This window comes from Hermetia illucens, chromosome 3, assembly GCF_905115235.1.
Source record: "Hermetia illucens chromosome 3, iHerIll2.2.curated.20191125, whole genome shotgun sequence".
NCBI lineage: Eukaryota > Metazoa > Arthropoda > Insecta > Diptera > Stratiomyidae > Hermetia > Hermetia illucens.
The window spans coordinates 34,304,361-34,321,291 of NC_051851.1; the positions used below are offsets into that span (position 1 = coordinate 34,304,361).

Here is a 16,931-nt window from a genome sequence, read left to right on the forward strand (position 1 = left end):
TGTTAGTTGCATCGTCTCAGTTTTTTCCTCACCTACAAACTGAAAGTTTGATTGAGCAAGTTCCATAGAAACCGGTTTCATTGGCCCCTTATCACGTACAGGTATTCACAGTTTTTTCTTGACTGGTGGGCAGGTGTTGGATGATGGAGTGGAGCTAATGAATTGCAAGAAATCTGATCATTCACTAAGCAGTCTATTTTCCATTTGCACCGGCCGAGGCTTTACGGCTCTACGGTGCTGATAGCAGTTTGTTTGATAAACAATAAATTGATAACATTTAGCCATTGATAATGCTTGGCAAAGTCGTCGTTGCTATTCTTGCGACAGTAGTGATCGCGAGCTTAGACGTTACGAGTGAAAGTATTGGAGAAACCATGGAGAAGCACCAGGTTGTTCCAGATATTATTGACCGGGCCCCGAAGGCAACTTTAGAGGTGAGTTGGACCAATTTTTTCGCTGAAACTTCCCAAAATGGTGTTATCTAATGAAAGCCCCTTCTTTGGCATTTAAACCCATTCGTTTTATTATATTATATAATAGTGATAATGCTCCAAAGATAGTATAGAGAATAAGTAGATTCAATTGCCTTTTGTGTCAAATGCGCATAAGTACAAACTAGTTATCCGCAATCCGCTTCAACAATGGAAAATAACAAGTTCAAGTATTCATTTTGATGAATAAATTATATGTACATACATACTTGTCTGCGCGGGAAGCTGCTGTAGCTATGTAACTCTGCTGGCAAGCTGGTTGACATTGATTTTTTTATATTACGTGCAATTGATAAATATATCTTTTTTATCATCAATTACGATGCGAAAACTTTCAATTCCACGCAAAATCACATGGGAAAATGAGATAACTTGCAAGGAAATAAATATTTGTGCATTCTTCAAATGATATGATTACTTATGTGAAGTTGTACAGATTAATTTGTACACGGTCGTAGAGAGAAAATCGGGGTACGGGGTGGGAATTATTCAGGCGCTTGTATTATTTTTTTTATGTTCCCAGGAAATTCTAAAATTAGACCCTTCTACCCTTTTTTCTCGTGGATGTTTTGTAAAGAGTATAGCGCAGAAACTGATTAAAATTCAATGTTGCGTTTATCACAATTCCCACATGCCGGCCGGCTTAAAACTGACGATGTTGTTCCGAATGTTAATCTAAATTCCCCTTAAGCCCGCCAGCTCAAGTTTAGTTCGGGCTGCTAGTTACGCCGGATGAACTCGTAATGCACCCGGCCAACAATTGAACAGCAGGTACCATCCACGTACCAACGAACCACAATATCATTACTTCAACCCCGGATGTGGAAGACCACTTATGTGAGAATTTATCAAAAATGTTCATCAGCGAGAAAGGTGCCCATAAAATTCTCCTGATTTCCTCGCTCATAGCCAAATCAAACATATCTGGCCGTTTGGCCGAACAGTCAAAACTGACAGACCAACTCTATCTCATCCATGTTACGGCCACCGGTAAAATGCGGACTCTTCAGGCGTAACTGACAGGCCGAATTGTGGATGGCGGGCTTTACAGCGCTTTGGAATGATAGTATTGTTTTCGTTTTCTATTCCTCAAGTTTGTCTCCGCATGAATACAACTCGCATCCTCAAGATGTTTCCGGAAGATTGGGTACATCACGTCGAACATGATGTTCGACAATAGCGGGCGCAATGCAGTCCAATATGATATTTGGGGAGGCAATATGGAGGCAATATCCTTCAGTCCACCGTTATATCATAGAGAGAGACTCGCTTTTCCTCCAGGTAGCTGCGGACAAAAGTAGCAATATACTTGAAAGCATCAGCCACGAATAGGGAACTCCCTATTTCGTTCCAGTTGGCCAAATTTGATACATTCGTCATATCAAAACAGCTAAGCTGCTAACCAAGTTTATAGCTTCAGCAGTCAGATTGGATCACACAAATCAAACTGCTAATATGAAAAGCTTCAGACCATCAACTGCAGTAATTACCCGCTTTAGTACTTTCCCCATAGTGCTTAAAATCGGAAATCGTCAACACAAAGTCGCCTCCTTAAACCGCATGATCCACCTGATGTTAAGCCTACCCCTTTCCTCGGCGGGCGAGATGACGGAAACGAAGAAGATTTTTGAGGTCGTCAGACTGAATGGATATACCGATCAGACCATCAGCAACTTGATCAGGAAACGAATTAAAACACTTCAACCGCAAACGCTTACCAAGCTGACTCCGGATTAACAACCCGGACGGAGAATAGCTTTACAATTCAACGAAAACTGGGAAACATGGTTTGGACGTTGATTTAACAACAGGAACACCTAACTCAAAACCCTTTTGGTACCAACCAAGGATCTAATCGATCACATGGCCAAGTCGGGGATATACGAAATTTCCTACGTAGAGTGCAGAAAAGTATATATCGAACAAACCAAAAGGAATGCGGAAACATATATTGGAGAGTAGCTTAAGGAAGTATAGTTGGCGGAAAAAAGAGAGTGCATTTCTGCATTTCTGGCACCATTTGTGCCCTTCTTTTGTATAGTGTCAACTTGGAATTGATGAAGGACACAACTGGCGAATGATGATAAACTCTCTGGAAATACACCGTAAGTTTATATTTCCCTCTGCGCAGATTGTTTTCAAGGGTTCCCTTTACATCGCTATGCAACTAATACATGGGTCATTAAGTGCCGAGACTAACTAATAACAAGTCGGGAAACCGGAAGCTTGACGCTTCAGGTATAAAAGGTTTTGTGTTTCCCTATGTGAGGAGCATAACGTAGTTCTCCATTGGCCTTTAGCATCGACCCGCGATATTGAAATCGTTCAGTACTGGGCAGGTTACTGCCATTGCCAGAGCTGAGCAATTTAAATATTTCGAAGGGCAGTTTACCGACATTGCCAAAACTCAGCGATTTAAATATCTCGAGTCAATGCTACCAGCCAATGAAGAACTGCGTAATAAAATGTTTCAAGCATTAACGCCACCTGGATGAAGTGACATTTCGCAACTGGTGTTCTTTGTGATCGACGTATCAGCGCACGTCCCAAATCTAAAATTTACTACAATGTCGTCCGTCTGTCGCTCTCTATAGTTTGAGTGTTGATTATAAAGGACAATGAACGACATCTTGCGGTAATGGGGACGAAGATGTTGCATTGCACTGGTGGCGTGACACGTTTTGATCACGTCTGAAAAGAGAATATCCGCGATCGATATGGGTTTGCACTGATCGTGGAAAAACTGCAAGAGAGGCGTTTTCGATGGTGTGGTCACGTAATTCACGCTAACGAGAATTCAACAACCAGTATTGGTCAGAACATCGAAGTCAATGGTAAGCAACCAAAAAGCCGGCCAAAACAATGGTCGCATAATACACTGGATGGAGATTTGAAGGTCTCGCGATTACATCCTGATCAGGCATTTGATAAAATAAAATGACGAAACCGACCATGACGAGCCGACCCCGCTTGTGAACTGAAGGCTGAAGAAAAAGAAGATGTGAGCAGCGGTGAGCCTGACAGTTCCACGTCACATAGTTAAAAATTCTATTGGCATCTATTTTTTAGAAAGTAATTTAAATAAATCATTTGATGGGAAGCCCTGTATTGAAATAGTCAACCTCATACGCTTGACACTCTGAGTTTAATATTATTAGCAAATGCCAACAATTTAACCAACATCAAATATAAACAAGTCGGGAAACCGGAAGCTCGATGCTTCAGGTATAAAAGGTTTTGTGTTTCCCTATGTGAGGAGCATAACGTAATTCTCCATTGGCTTATAGCATTGACCCGAGATATTGAAATCGCTCAGTTCTGGGCAGGTTACTGCCATTGCCAGAACTGAGCGATTTAAATATCTCGAAGGGCAGGTTACTGCCATTGCCAGAACTCAGCGATTTAAATATCTCGAGTCAATGCTATCAGCCAATGGAGAACTGCGTAATGAAATTGTCTCACGCATTAATGCAACCTGGATGAAGTGGCATTCCCCAACTGGTGTTCTTTGTGATCGACGTATCAGCGCACATCCCAAATCTAAAATTTACTGCAATGCCGTCCGTCTGCCGCTCTCTATAGTTCTGAGTGTCGGCCGACTATAAAGGACAATGAACGGCGTCTTGCGGTAATGGGGACGAAGATGTTGCATTGCACTGGTGGTGTGACACAGTTTGATTACGTCTGAAATGAGAATATCCGCGATCGATATGGGTTTGCATCGATCGTGGAAAAACTGCAAGAGAGGCGTTTTCGATGGTGTGGTCACGTAATCCACGCTAATGAGAATTCAACAACCAGTATTGGTCGGAACATCGAAAGCAATGGTAAGCAACCAAAAAGCCGGCCAAAACAATAGTGGCTTGATACGCTGGATGGGGATTTAAAGGTCTCGCGATTACATCCTGATCAGGCATTTGATAAAATAAAATGACGAAACCGATCACCACGAGCCGACCCCCGCTTGTGAACTGAAGGCCGAAGAAAAAGAAAAAGATGTGAGGAGCGACGAGTGCACGACAGCTCCGTGTAATATAGCTAAAAATTCCATTACCCTCTATTTTCTAGAAAGCGATTTAAATAAATCATTTGATGGAAAGCCCTGTGTTGATAATGGTCAACCTCATACGCTTCACGCTCTCAGTTTAATATTATTAGCAAATGCCAACAATTTAACCAACATCAAATATAAAAAAGGGCTAGGGAGATTTAGATTCTTCTTGAATGGAATTTTAATATTTCACTCGAATTTCAATTATTCTCCTTAATTATGACGTCAGCATCTTATTTGTATGGCTTAGGATGCTGTTGATTAGCACGAAATTGATAAGTTTGAACTGCTATAACTTTCCCAATAATAGTTGGATTTTCATGAAACTTGGCATGTGTATGCACGAGGCTGTCCTCTATGTCGGTGCAAAATTTAGTACACTTAGGATGAACTTAAGGGGAGTTTTTTAGTCAATTTCTAGAAGTTGATAATATACTATTAGTAAATTTTTTGAGCAGATACCGGAATGGGACATCTCTCGAAGGTTAGATTTCACATAAGTGTTTTACACAAAATCTTAAAAAGTGCTGCAGATAAGTAGATTCTTCATAAATGCGACTTTAATATTTCACGCGAATGTCAATTATTCCGGGTAATTATGACGTCAGCATCTGATTTGCATGGCTTTGGAAGCGGTAAAATCGCACGAAATTGCTAAGTTTGAACTGCTATAACTTTGGCGTTAATTACCAGATTTCTATGAAATTTTGCAAGTACACACAGAATATTGTCCTCTATGCTGGTACAAAATACCAAAGTCCTAGGATGAATTTAAGGGGTGTTTCAGTAAATTTCTAAAAAGTAGTAATATACTATTAGTAAGTTTATTTGAGCAGATACCGGGATGGGACACATTTTGAGGCCTAGATTTCATCTAGGTGCACCACTCCGATTTTTTTCGAATTTTTAGGTTGGGTAGTTTCCGAAAATGAGTCCTGTCTCACTTCAAGTGCGTACTTTTTGACTCATTACTCACGCACTTTGCAATTTATGCCAAAAATAATATCAGTTTCGGAAAGTACAAATCGAGACCTTTCATTTGATACTCTACACAACTATATCCGGTGGAAAAAATTTTTGAATCCCCCCTTTGCATGTATGGGGAGCCCCCCTTTAAACTCCACCTAAATTTATGCCATGTGTCCACCAAATTTCGTTCGGATCGGTTTAGCCGTTTTGGAGAAAAATGCGTGTGACAGACAGACAGACAGACAGACAGACAGACATTGAATCGATTTTAATAAGGTTTTGTTTTACACAAAACCTTAAAAACGGATTTTTTTTCGGCAAAATTCGACTTTATTCCGTTCCAGGGTTTTTCTAAACCTTCGATGCCTATCTTATAAAATTATATGTTTTTACCCTGAAAATAGGCCTCAGTTGGGGCTATAACTTTACTATCGGTGCCGAACCTCTTTCCCTGGAGCTTCCTTTTGAGATCTGCAAACAAGTAGAAATCAGATGGACCAGATCTGGTGAATATGGGGGTGTGAAAGCAATTTGAATCGTTAATAGTACAATTTTCCCATTGTTTTCATCAACCTGTGAATCGGAGCATTATTCTGCTGAAACAGCAATGTTTTTTTTGCCATGTGGGATCTTTTATGACTAATTGCGTCAACCAACCAATCCAATAATTCAATATAGTAGTCGCTGTTGATCGTCTGAATCTCCGGAAGAAAGCCAAAATCAAAATTCCGTGCATGTCCCACAACACAGAGGCCTAACAGACCTTGCCTACTCACTGTTGTGTCTTCGAATGCTTTGGCCGGTTTTCGTCCTTTCGTGTCCATTCAGCTAACGTTCTTTTGAACTCCGGAGTATAATGATAAATCCATGTTTCATCCATTGTTATACATCGATGCAAAAAATCGTTTCAATCCCGCGTAAACAGTTGCAAACAACGTTCTGAATCGCTTTTGTTTTTGCTCCACTGTGAACAAACGCGGCACCCGCTTGTAACATTTTTTTTCATAACCAAATTGACATGCACAGATTTGGACGCAGTGCCCATGATATCTTCAAGATCATACCTATGTCCTCCAACCTCGCTTTACGATCGGACTAGAACTTTTTGCATGTTTTCGGGGGCAGCCACCTCAATTGACGACCTGAGTGCCCTGCGTGTTCGGTAGATGTTCGACCACGTTTAAAGTTCGTATACCATCGGCAAATGGTTGCTTTCGACTACTTTTCTGGGTAATAATTTTACAACCAGTTTTCAGCTTTGCGGTATTTTTTCGAATTCGAAAATAGTGTTTGATTAACACGCGAAATACAGTTTTTTCCAGTGTTTAAGTAAACACAAATTTATCGTCACTTAACCTTCAACATCTCAAGAGCTGCTGAACCGAATGCCATGAAATTTTCACATGTAACCTCTAAAAGTTGGTTTATACGGTAATCGTGGCACAATGTGTTTGTTAGTCTCGGGACTTAATGACCCATGTTGATAACTTCATTTTTTTTTTAGGTTTCTTTAAAGTATTGTCCTGGCCTCCTCAGTTCCTCTTACCTATCGCCAACTGAGTTGAAAAATATTTCATCAATAGTTAGTCTTTCTGCTGCGAAATCAACATTAAACCGTGATTCAATTTTGTTCTGTGGAAAGCTCTCTTTCTGTGCGAATACTTGATTTAATTGCACTTTTAGAAAAGTTTGCTGGTTCATGGCTTTTGTTGAACCGCTTACAGGTTTCCTACACACCTGCAAAATATACGTTCTCTTTTCCAATCGTTATCCCCATACGATGTCACTGAATTATTACTTCATGGGGGGAGGGAGCTCTAGTTTAAATAGGCATGGAGTTATTAGTGGTTGACCTCACTTTACGCATACTGTCGATTAGCTTCGTTAACTTTTTTTTGTATAGTCACTTCCTTTTTTCAATGAACCGACTTCAGTTCGGGCTTTAACTCTTCCAGGCAATTCAATCTTTCTTGAGTTGGAAACATTAAAGAGTTTTTTATTGACATCGTCAAAGAATTCTCGCAACGTTTTCATGACTTTCCGTTACCTTCGAATATCCTTTTAAGTATTCCTTCGCTCATTTACAATTTATTGTATCGACTTACAGTAGTTTTCGTAAGTTAACACCTACTGATATCATTAAGATTATACAACTCGTTGAATCGAATTCCTCAGTAGCTTCCATCTGTCACAGGCTTAAGCTTCGTTTTTAGGGGTCTATGGAAACTAAAACCATCTCCTTTTTTCCACTCTCCTCATGTGACTGCTCTAAAGCAGTACATCGCGGGTGAAATTGATAATACTGACTAGACTGACCCTTATCAATGTGCTAGGCCAGATAAAAGCAGCAGGATCATTCTCAAGGTTCCTGCCTCATATGACGAATATTGTGTCAGTTCGGCCATTGATAGCATGTCTTTATCCCGTAAAATTTAATACAAACTCGTTGTAAATCCAATTCCAATGTTAAAATTGTAAAAGATTGAAAACACACACTGATGTACTCAACACGGCCTCATCGATAATCTTTGTATACTATGGTATGACGCTGAAATAGCGATAATGCCAGTAACATATGTGGAAGCTTTATAGAAAAAAATAGTGCTTTCATTGATTATCCTTTTTTCAGATATCTTACCCAAGTGGAGTGAAAGTTGATTCTGGCAACGAGTTAACTCCAACTCAAGTAAAAGATAAACCAACAGTAACATGGAATGCCGAATCTGGAGCTCTCTACACACTTCTAATGACCGATCCTGATGCTCCATCACGTGAGAATCCAACCGCTCGAGAAGTTCGCCATTGGCTCGTTGCTAACATTCCTGGCAACAAAGTCGATGAAGGCCAAATTCTAGTAGATTACATAGGATCTGGTCCACCAGCTGGTACTGGACTGCACCGATATGTTTTCCTCTTGTTTAAACAGCAAGGTAGAATCGAGAGTAATATTTCAGTTTCAAATCGGTGAGTGGGATTAATTTAAATTTAAAATGACTTGCCTCTGACTAAAGTATTACTTAATTTTTCCATATAGGTCACGTGAAGGACGCATAAAAACGTCTGCAAGGGAACTAATAAAGGAATTTAATTTGGGAGATCCAGTGGCTGGAAACTTGTATCAAGCACAATATGATGATTACGTACCAATTTTGCACCAACAACTTGGTGGACCGCCACCGAAGGCAAATTAAATAAATATATATTTACCCTCAAGATATACCATAGCCACTGTATCGCAGCTAAAACAGTTAAGCTGCTAATTTGATATCATTAACATTTATTATAATAAAAGTGAACATAGGTATCGTTGTTTTACTATACGTACTTAACTCATCAAATATTTTTGTTTTGAACTCATCGACCATTCTGAAATGCCGTTGGCATTGGCGCATTGCTTGAATTTGTATGGCGGACAAAAGCATTGCACATGTTCAACGGTCTTCAATAACTAGCACGTGAAGAACCCTGGGCATCGTTTTGATGGGGTTGGTGTCGTACATGTGATGCATGGAATGGAGAAATAAAAACAAGAAAACCGCCTAGGCGTCGATGACGCCTCAGTTGGCTACCTCGTACATAACTTGTATATTCGCCATCAGATTCCATGCAGCTAGGAAATTCGATTTGATTCTCCTTTAGTCTGCAGAATAACGTGAACTCGGTACTGGTATTGAGATAGCGAAAGCGGTTTTAGCGTTTCTAATACTTCGGGTAGCATCAATAATAAATTCGGCCCGAGGAGAATCTTCCCTCCTCTCGCTGGATCCGTATACATAGTATTTGACACACGAAGGAGACTACATACAGGGGATTTATCCGCTTTGAACTTGTATGGTGGAAGAATTAGTTGCATGTGAATAATTCCGCCCATCTTTTTGATGTTGTTGGTGTCATATATGTGATGCATGGGATGGGGAAACATACACATCGATACACGCTCCAGTTAGCTACCATGTACCTAACCAGCCTATGTGCAATAGCATTTCATGCTACCTAGAAATCTGATCTACTTCTTCTACCCATTAATGCAATCTGATTCTGCTTGGCCCCCTTTGCAAATCCAGAGCCATTTAGCTAAGATTTATGAGTCGGTGAGCGAGGAAATAGATGTCAGTCTAGTTGAGGTGTTGGTAGGAATATGGCATTGGCCATTAAATCCCTCGACGTCTTCTAGTCAAGGTAATATCAGTAACGTCATCGAAAAAGGAAATAAAAAGTACTGTTAATATCCGAAGAGTGTTAATGTGGATCGTACAGAAGGTTCCGGAACGGAAACAAGCCTGTTCTTAGTTGATCGATCTTCCGATGTGTTCTTTGATATCTTCGCAATAGCAGGAACGACCAAAATACCCCTCCAATTGCCGTTGGAAAATGTCATAGATATCTCAGATAGGAATTCTGCCGAAACTGAAAGGACTGCAAGAAGCAAACCATCAAGGCAGAGGGTATAACTCCACTTGAGTGCGTTAATAGCATGCCATATTATCCACAGGACCAGGCGCCATATTATCCACAGGAGTAGGCGCTTAGCGATACGCAAGCAAGGTTTAGCGGACATCAAATGATGGTCTCGCTCGAAGTCAACTGCTGATCGCAATGTGGTTCACCCGATCATTTGAACCCAACTCAGAAGCCTTTCTGCCCCAAAAATGTGTTGCCAATGGCAAGGCTATTGAAGTCGCAGGAAGCCACAAACCTCCCGCCAATGTTATTACGAGTCCCTGCAGCGTGTTTTTTCATTACATGTGCGGGCAAGGTGTTATCAAAATCCACTTTGGCATTTAGATAACTGATCACGATCAATGTCACCTTTAGGAAGATTCTATTGAACCTATTGCCTTGTTCATAGAAAGCATCGTTCCCTTGTGTACCGGAAGCCTCAATTGGTAGCTAACAATGAAATGTTCCTCACCTCACCTCACTTCGCTTAATCCCAGAATGTCCAGTCAGTACCAATGGAATTCTTGCTGAAATCGAGGGGATGGCGTCGAGAAACGTTTGCATATTCCAGAATCCAGTCATAAACCGTTGATGAAATCATAAGGCATTTTATGAGACGTCTAGGCATTATATGGTCATGGTTTGGGATCGACTATGGTGGACAGATTAAAGATGATGGATATATGTAAGTAAAGTAAAAACTGGGTAATTTGAAGTAATGGGAATTTAATAATTGCAAAGCTGTGGAAAAGTGGTAGGACGATGCACTGTTTAGGTAACATTGGAGCAAGCCAAAAGCAAGATCAAAACCCTAGTGATAGTACTACATTATATATGCACATTTAAGTCCTCCTCTTCGTACACGGATTGACTTGGAGATCACTGTCGGAGCCCGGCCGTGTCTACCAAAGCGGTACTAGCTTATACTTAGTGCAGGTTCAGCATTCATACCAGTGGATCCGAGGCTTATGTAATACGTCTACCACAATTAAGGGGTACGGCCCCCGAACGCAGCTCCACGCTTGAGTCCGTAATATGAGCACAACCAAACTACCATGAAACTCCCGCAAATTTCCACCTGAAAATAACCGTGACGAGAATACATCCCCCAAGAGTTCTTCTGAGTCCCGGGTTCTATGGTACCAGATAACCTCTAGTGAGGCTTCGTGGTAAAGCCGCTTCAGATGAATTCCTTGCAGACTCGGGTCTGATCACTCTAGGCCTCAGAGCATCCGCCTACCGCATCCACTACCAGCAAGTCGATGTGAATACAGCGTTTTCTGGTTCTCCTTGACCACTTGGTGTTGATTCCGTCGACAGGGTTGGTGCCCTTCTATCTCCTCCCTACCTCATAACTAGCGCCAGTATCTATGTACAAACAATTTGTAGTAACATTAAAAATATTACTGGTTAAAATATTAAAAGTATGTTATTTGCATCGTCTAAATTCTTTCGTCAAGCAGCTTCTTATCGCACAGGGGACTTTTTTCGCTAATGGACAAGAGTTAGATGATGGATTGGAGCCGATGAATTGCAAGAAATATGATTATTCATTAGACACCGGCCGAGGTTTTACGGCTTTGTGGCACTGATAGCCGTTTGTTTGATAACATGCATTATAAATGATAACATTTAGCTATTGATAATCCCTAGCAAAACCGGCGTTGTTATTCTCGCGGCAGTAGTGATCGCCAACTTAGACGATACAAGTGAAAACATTGGAAAAATAATGGAGAAGCACCAGGTTGTTCCAGATATTATTGACCAGGCCCCTAAGGTGATTTTGGAGGTAAGTTGGAAGAATTGTTTCACTAAAATTTCTCAAAGCTGTTTTGTTTTTTATTGTATCAAAAACGAGCGAAAATATTCAAAAATAGTTTAAAGAAAAATAGATTCTGGTAGTGTTTGCGCGGAGTGCCTATAAGCATAAATTTGCTATTTAAACTCCGCTTCAACGATGGAAAATACCGAGTTCTAATGTTTATATTGATGATCACTACCCCGTTTGCTGACTTTGGTTTTTTTTAATAATATGTCCAATTGACAAACGTATCTATTTTATCTTCATTTACGATGCACGAACCTACAATTAGTGAATGACATGCAGAATGGATGTGATACGGAATTTTGCGATTTTTTTGTAATTTAATATCAGATAGCCGGTAACGTCCATAGATATTTTTTTATTCCTGAAAATATACATATTATTACTCATACTTGTAGGCCTCAGTTTTGTATCTATTCAGAAAATGTTATTATCGGTCAGAAATTCTTCTCAAAACTTTTTTTTATTGATGGAAGGGAAAATTATAGAAAGATGGTTCTACGTTAGGTAGCAGCAATGTGGGATTCACACAAGTGCAACGCCTACCTATGTTACCAAGGTGCTGGCTACACTCTTCATCCAGTATCGATGATCTTTTAACTGGCCTTATGTTCTTCTCTAAAGCTGAATCCTCTTAGTACCGATTTCAGTCTTCAGTTAACCCAGTTTAAGAGTGTCCTTACCATTCTCTTCTGCTTAGCCAAATTCGTGTTTTAAAATAAGGTTTCTCCCCATTGGCGTTAAGTTGTTTCCTGAGTTCTATCCATTAGGATTTCATAGTCCTCACCCAGCCGATGTTTCGTGGATTTTGGAGCGGAGCAGGTGATTCTATACCAATTTCAAAATCTATCTTGTGTCTATTGTCGCAGAGTCCGTTATCATTGATATTCGTCACTCCCTAACGAGAGATAGTTTCATTGACGAAAGTGCCCAAGTTGAGAATCTACAGATGCTCCAGTAGTTTAGATCATCACGTTTTGATCTAAGAACTAAGGGCTAAGTTGCTCCCGAAATATTAATTAATTTGAATTTTTAAATTCGTTTTTCTCGAAATTACATGTCGAAAATTGGTTGCACCATAGCTCCAAATCTATCTAACAAAATTCTTTGAATTTCTCACAACTTCTTCTTTTTCTTCAGCCATAATCGGTTGCGCCATTTTGTTTTAACGAAAACCTAATCTGAATGCAATCGCAAGGCTCTCAAATCCCTATCCAGCCACCATTGTTTCGATCGGCCTCTTGGTCGCTTACCATCGACTTTGATATTCAGATCAATCTTGGCAAGTGGATTCTCGTTAGTGCGAATGACGTCACCATACCATCGAAGACGCCTCTCTCGCAATTTGTCCACGATTGGTGCAACTCTATATCGATCGCGGATATCCTCATTTCGGATGTGATTAAAACGTGTCACGCCGTTACACTGCCCGAATTCGAGGAAATGCTTGACAGTCTTGTTCTCGACGGAAGGGATCAGAAAGTGGGCTCTACCTCAATCCTAGACCTAACTTTTGTCAGCCCTGCACTGGCACGTGGTATTTCTTGGTGCGACAGCAACCACTACACCCACATCGATCACCAGACAATCTTCTTTGCGCTATGGGTGGAGTCACCGGGCAAAAGACCATCATGCCCAAAACCGAGAAAAATATCAGGCTGGTCCGCTAAAGCTCTGGATGAGCAGATCTTCATGGAGGTGTGGTAAGACCAACCTAATAAAGCAGGCGCCTCTACGGAAAGAGCTGTCCATGTGGCCCAATGCATCGCCAAAGCATGTGACGCGTCCATGTCGAGGAGGTGCTCATTCCCCAGTAGAAGACCAAACTACTGGTGGAATACTGAACTGGCCAGCCTTCGATCAGCCTGTCACCGAGCCAGAAGAGCGGCTCAGAGAGCGGTAGGCAAAATCGACCAATGGCAAAAAGAGTGAGCCTATAAGGAAGCCCGTAAAACCCTTAAGCTCGTCATCCAACGGAGCAAGAGGGAATGCTTTAAGGAGCTCTGTTCAGAAGCGGACGTAAACCCGTGGGGGAGCGCCTGTAGAATCGTGATGGGGCGATTCAGAGGTCCATCATCTCCGCAGATCACGTGCCTTTCACTCTTGTTAAAAATTTATCCAAGGGTTATTCCCCCAGCAAAAGGAGGGCATAGATAGCTTCCAGCAACCTCTGGACGACACGGCAATACCGCCAGTCACCTGTGACGAGTCGCTAGAGATCTGCGCTAGGATAGGAGATAACAAAGCTCCGGGTCTGGACGCCGTGCCAAATAACATGTTCGCTGAGTTGTTCGAAGCATGCATGTCCGAGGGGATGTTTCCTGCATCATGGAAACGACAGAAGTTGGTGCTACTGCCTAAGGCTGACAAACCTCCAGGTGAGCCAACCTCCTACAGATATAGCCACGGTGGTGGGCTACGCCGATGATATAGCGCTGGTTGTGGTCGCAAAGCACCTCGAAGATGCTGAGTTATACTCATGCGAAGCGATCAGTGCTGTTATGGGTTGGCTAGAGAGTTCTGGTCTGACAATTGCGCAAGAAAAAACGGAAGCGGTCCTCATCACCAAGCGCCGTAAAAGAAATTTTGCCCGTATTCAAATTGGGAATCATATCATCACTTATAAGCCTGCCATTAAATACTTGGGAGTGATGATAGACGGGAAGCTTAGCTATAAACCACACGTGCAGTATGTTTATGACAAAGCATCCACTGAAAGTGTGGCCCTGGCAAGGATGATGTCGAAGGTGGGTGGGCCACGGCATGCTTCCAGGTTGCTTATAGCTAGGGTAGTGAGTTCGATCCTGCTCTATGCTGGGGAAAGGCATTGCAGGTTACACTTAACGCTAACAAACTGAGTTCAGTCTACAGAAGAAAAGCCCTAAGGGTGTGCTCGGCATTCAGGACTGTCTCAGATGATGCAGCATTCGTCATCTCTGGAATGATGCTCATTGACATCTTGGCAGACGAAGAACGCCCGGGAAAGGGTCAGTGGACACACAGGCTCATCCCTGCCATCAAGGAGTGGTTGGAGAGATAGCACGATGAGATTAATTATAATCTTACTCAGTTTCTCAAGGGGCATGAAGAATATCGCCTCACCCGATTGTCCAAACTGCGATGGAGTCCCAGAGGACCCAGAGCATATATTTTTGTACTGTTCAAGGTTTGTGGAGGAAAGGAAGAACCTAGAGGAGACTCTAGGGGAGGTGCTCGTCCCAGAGGCTCTGGTGCGAAGAATGTTAGCATGTGAGGAAGATTGGGATGCGATCAACTCCATGGTCGTATCTATCCTGAGCAAACTGCGAAAGGCAGAGGTGACTAGAAAAGCGCGGTTACGTACGCCGCGTAGAGACGAAAGGGGACCAAGCTAAAATGAGCTGACTCCGCCCCGTGATGTAATACTGTACAGCGGTTCCACGGGGCTTGGGGGAGTCGAGGTTGGTTTTAGTGGGTAAGAATCCCGCATGCTGGCGTGTCCAGGCCAGTGTCTTTTGAAGATTTCCACCTCCTCACGAAAAAAAAGGACGGACGATATTACGGTTAATTTTAGATTTTAGTCGTTCGTTGATACGTCGATCACAAAGAACACCAGTTGCGGAACGCCACTTCATTCAGATTGCGTTAATGCGTGAAGCAATTTCATAACGCAGTCCTCCATTGGCTCATAGCATTGACCCGAGATGCGTCACTGCCGCTGACAGTGATTGGTCCTTTTTCATCTACAGGATGAATGAAACTTTAATCTCATTTGATTGCATACTTTATTTCAGATATCTTATCCAAGTGGAGTGAAAGTTGATTCTGGCAATGAATTAACTCCAACTCAGGTGAAAGATAAGCCCACGGTAACATGGAAAGCCGAATCTGGAGCTCTTTACACGCTTCTAATGACTGATCCTGATGTTCCATCACGTGAGAATCCAACTTATAGAGAAGGTCGCCATTGGCTAGTTGTTAATATTCCTGGCAATAAACTGGATGAAGGTCAAACCCTAATAGATTACATAGGATCTGGTCCACCAGCTGGTACTGGTTTGCACAGATATATTTTTCTTCTGTTTAAACAGCAAGGAAGAGTCGAGAGTAATCTTTCAGCTTCAAATCGGTGAGTGGAGTTAATTTAAATTTAAAATTATTTACTTTTGACTGAAATATTACCCCATTTTGTCCACATAGGTCACGTGAAGGACGTATAAAAACGTCAACAAGGGAGCTGATAAAGGAGCTCAACTTAGGAGACCCAGTTGCTGGAAACTTATATCAAGCACAATATGATGACTACGTACCAATTTTACACCAACAACTTGGTGGAGTGCCCCCGAAAAAGGATTAAATAAATATTTACTGACCACAAAAAATATCGTAGCAACCATTTCGCATCTACAATAACATTTTAAGTTGATAATTTCATATCAATATATCAATAACATGAACGCAACAAAAACATAATTAGGGATTTATTTATTTTCTCGGCTCATCACATACTTTTGTCTTTAACATAGATTCGAGTTTCTGTTAAAGATTCAGAAGGGTTGTTGCATTTCAGAGTTTAATATGACGTACCGACGAACTTAAGGATAGACTGAAGGCAACATCCAAAGGCCCGCATGATATAATGTAAAGTGTGTGCAACCATCATCTTCATCATCATCAACGGCGCAACGACCGGTATCCGGTCTAGGCCTGCCGCAATAAGGAACTCCAGACATCCCGGTTTTGAGCCGAAGTCCACCAATTCGATATCCCTAAAAGCTGTTTGGCGTCCTGACCTACGCCATCGCTCCATCTCAGACAGGGTCTGCCTCGTCTTCATTTTTATCATAGATATTGCCCTTATAGACTTTCCGGGCTGGATCATCCTCATCCATACGGATTAAGTGACCCCCCCCCCCCCCCCGCCGCGTAACCTTTTGCCCCCATTTTATTCACAACCTGAGGGTTATAGTATCGCTCATAGATTTAGTCGTTATGTAGGCTACACATGTAGGGGGCCAAAAATTCTTCGGAGGATTCTTCTCTCGAACGCAGTCAATAGTTCGCAATTTTTCTTGCTAAGAACCCGTCTCCAAGGAATACATGAGGACTGGCAAGATCATTGTCTTGTACAGTAAAAGCTTTGAGCCTATGGTGAGACGTTTCGAGCGCAACCATT

At 41.7% G+C, this 16,931-nt stretch overlaps 1 protein-coding gene across 3 annotated transcripts; it reads left to right on the plus strand.

Annotated features, from left to right (window-relative positions):
* The first annotated feature begins 130 nt into the window (after positions 1 to 130).
* Positions 131 to 16,228, plus strand: LOC119650936 (phosphatidylethanolamine-binding protein homolog F40A3.3-like). 3 transcript variants are annotated; one of them, XM_038054166.1, is made up of 3 exons: positions 131 to 434; positions 15,550 to 15,884; positions 15,956 to 16,228. In XM_038054166.1, the coding sequence occupies exons 1-3, from the start codon at positions 291 to 293 to the stop codon at positions 16,110 to 16,112; spliced, it is 636 nt and encodes a 211-aa protein (XP_037910094.1). In that variant the 5' UTR covers positions 131 to 290; the 3' UTR covers positions 16,113 to 16,228. The 3 variants fall into 3 exon arrangements, with proteins under 3 accessions (XP_037910094.1, XP_037910093.1, XP_037910095.1); XM_038054165.1 differs by lacking the exons at positions 15,550 to 15,884; positions 15,956 to 16,228 and adding exons at positions 8,141 to 8,475; positions 8,546 to 8,813 and having other exon boundaries at positions 136 to 434; XM_038054167.1 differs by lacking the exon at positions 131 to 434 and adding an exon at positions 10,677 to 11,740.
* The last annotated feature ends 703 nt before the right edge of the window (positions 16,229 to 16,931 follow it).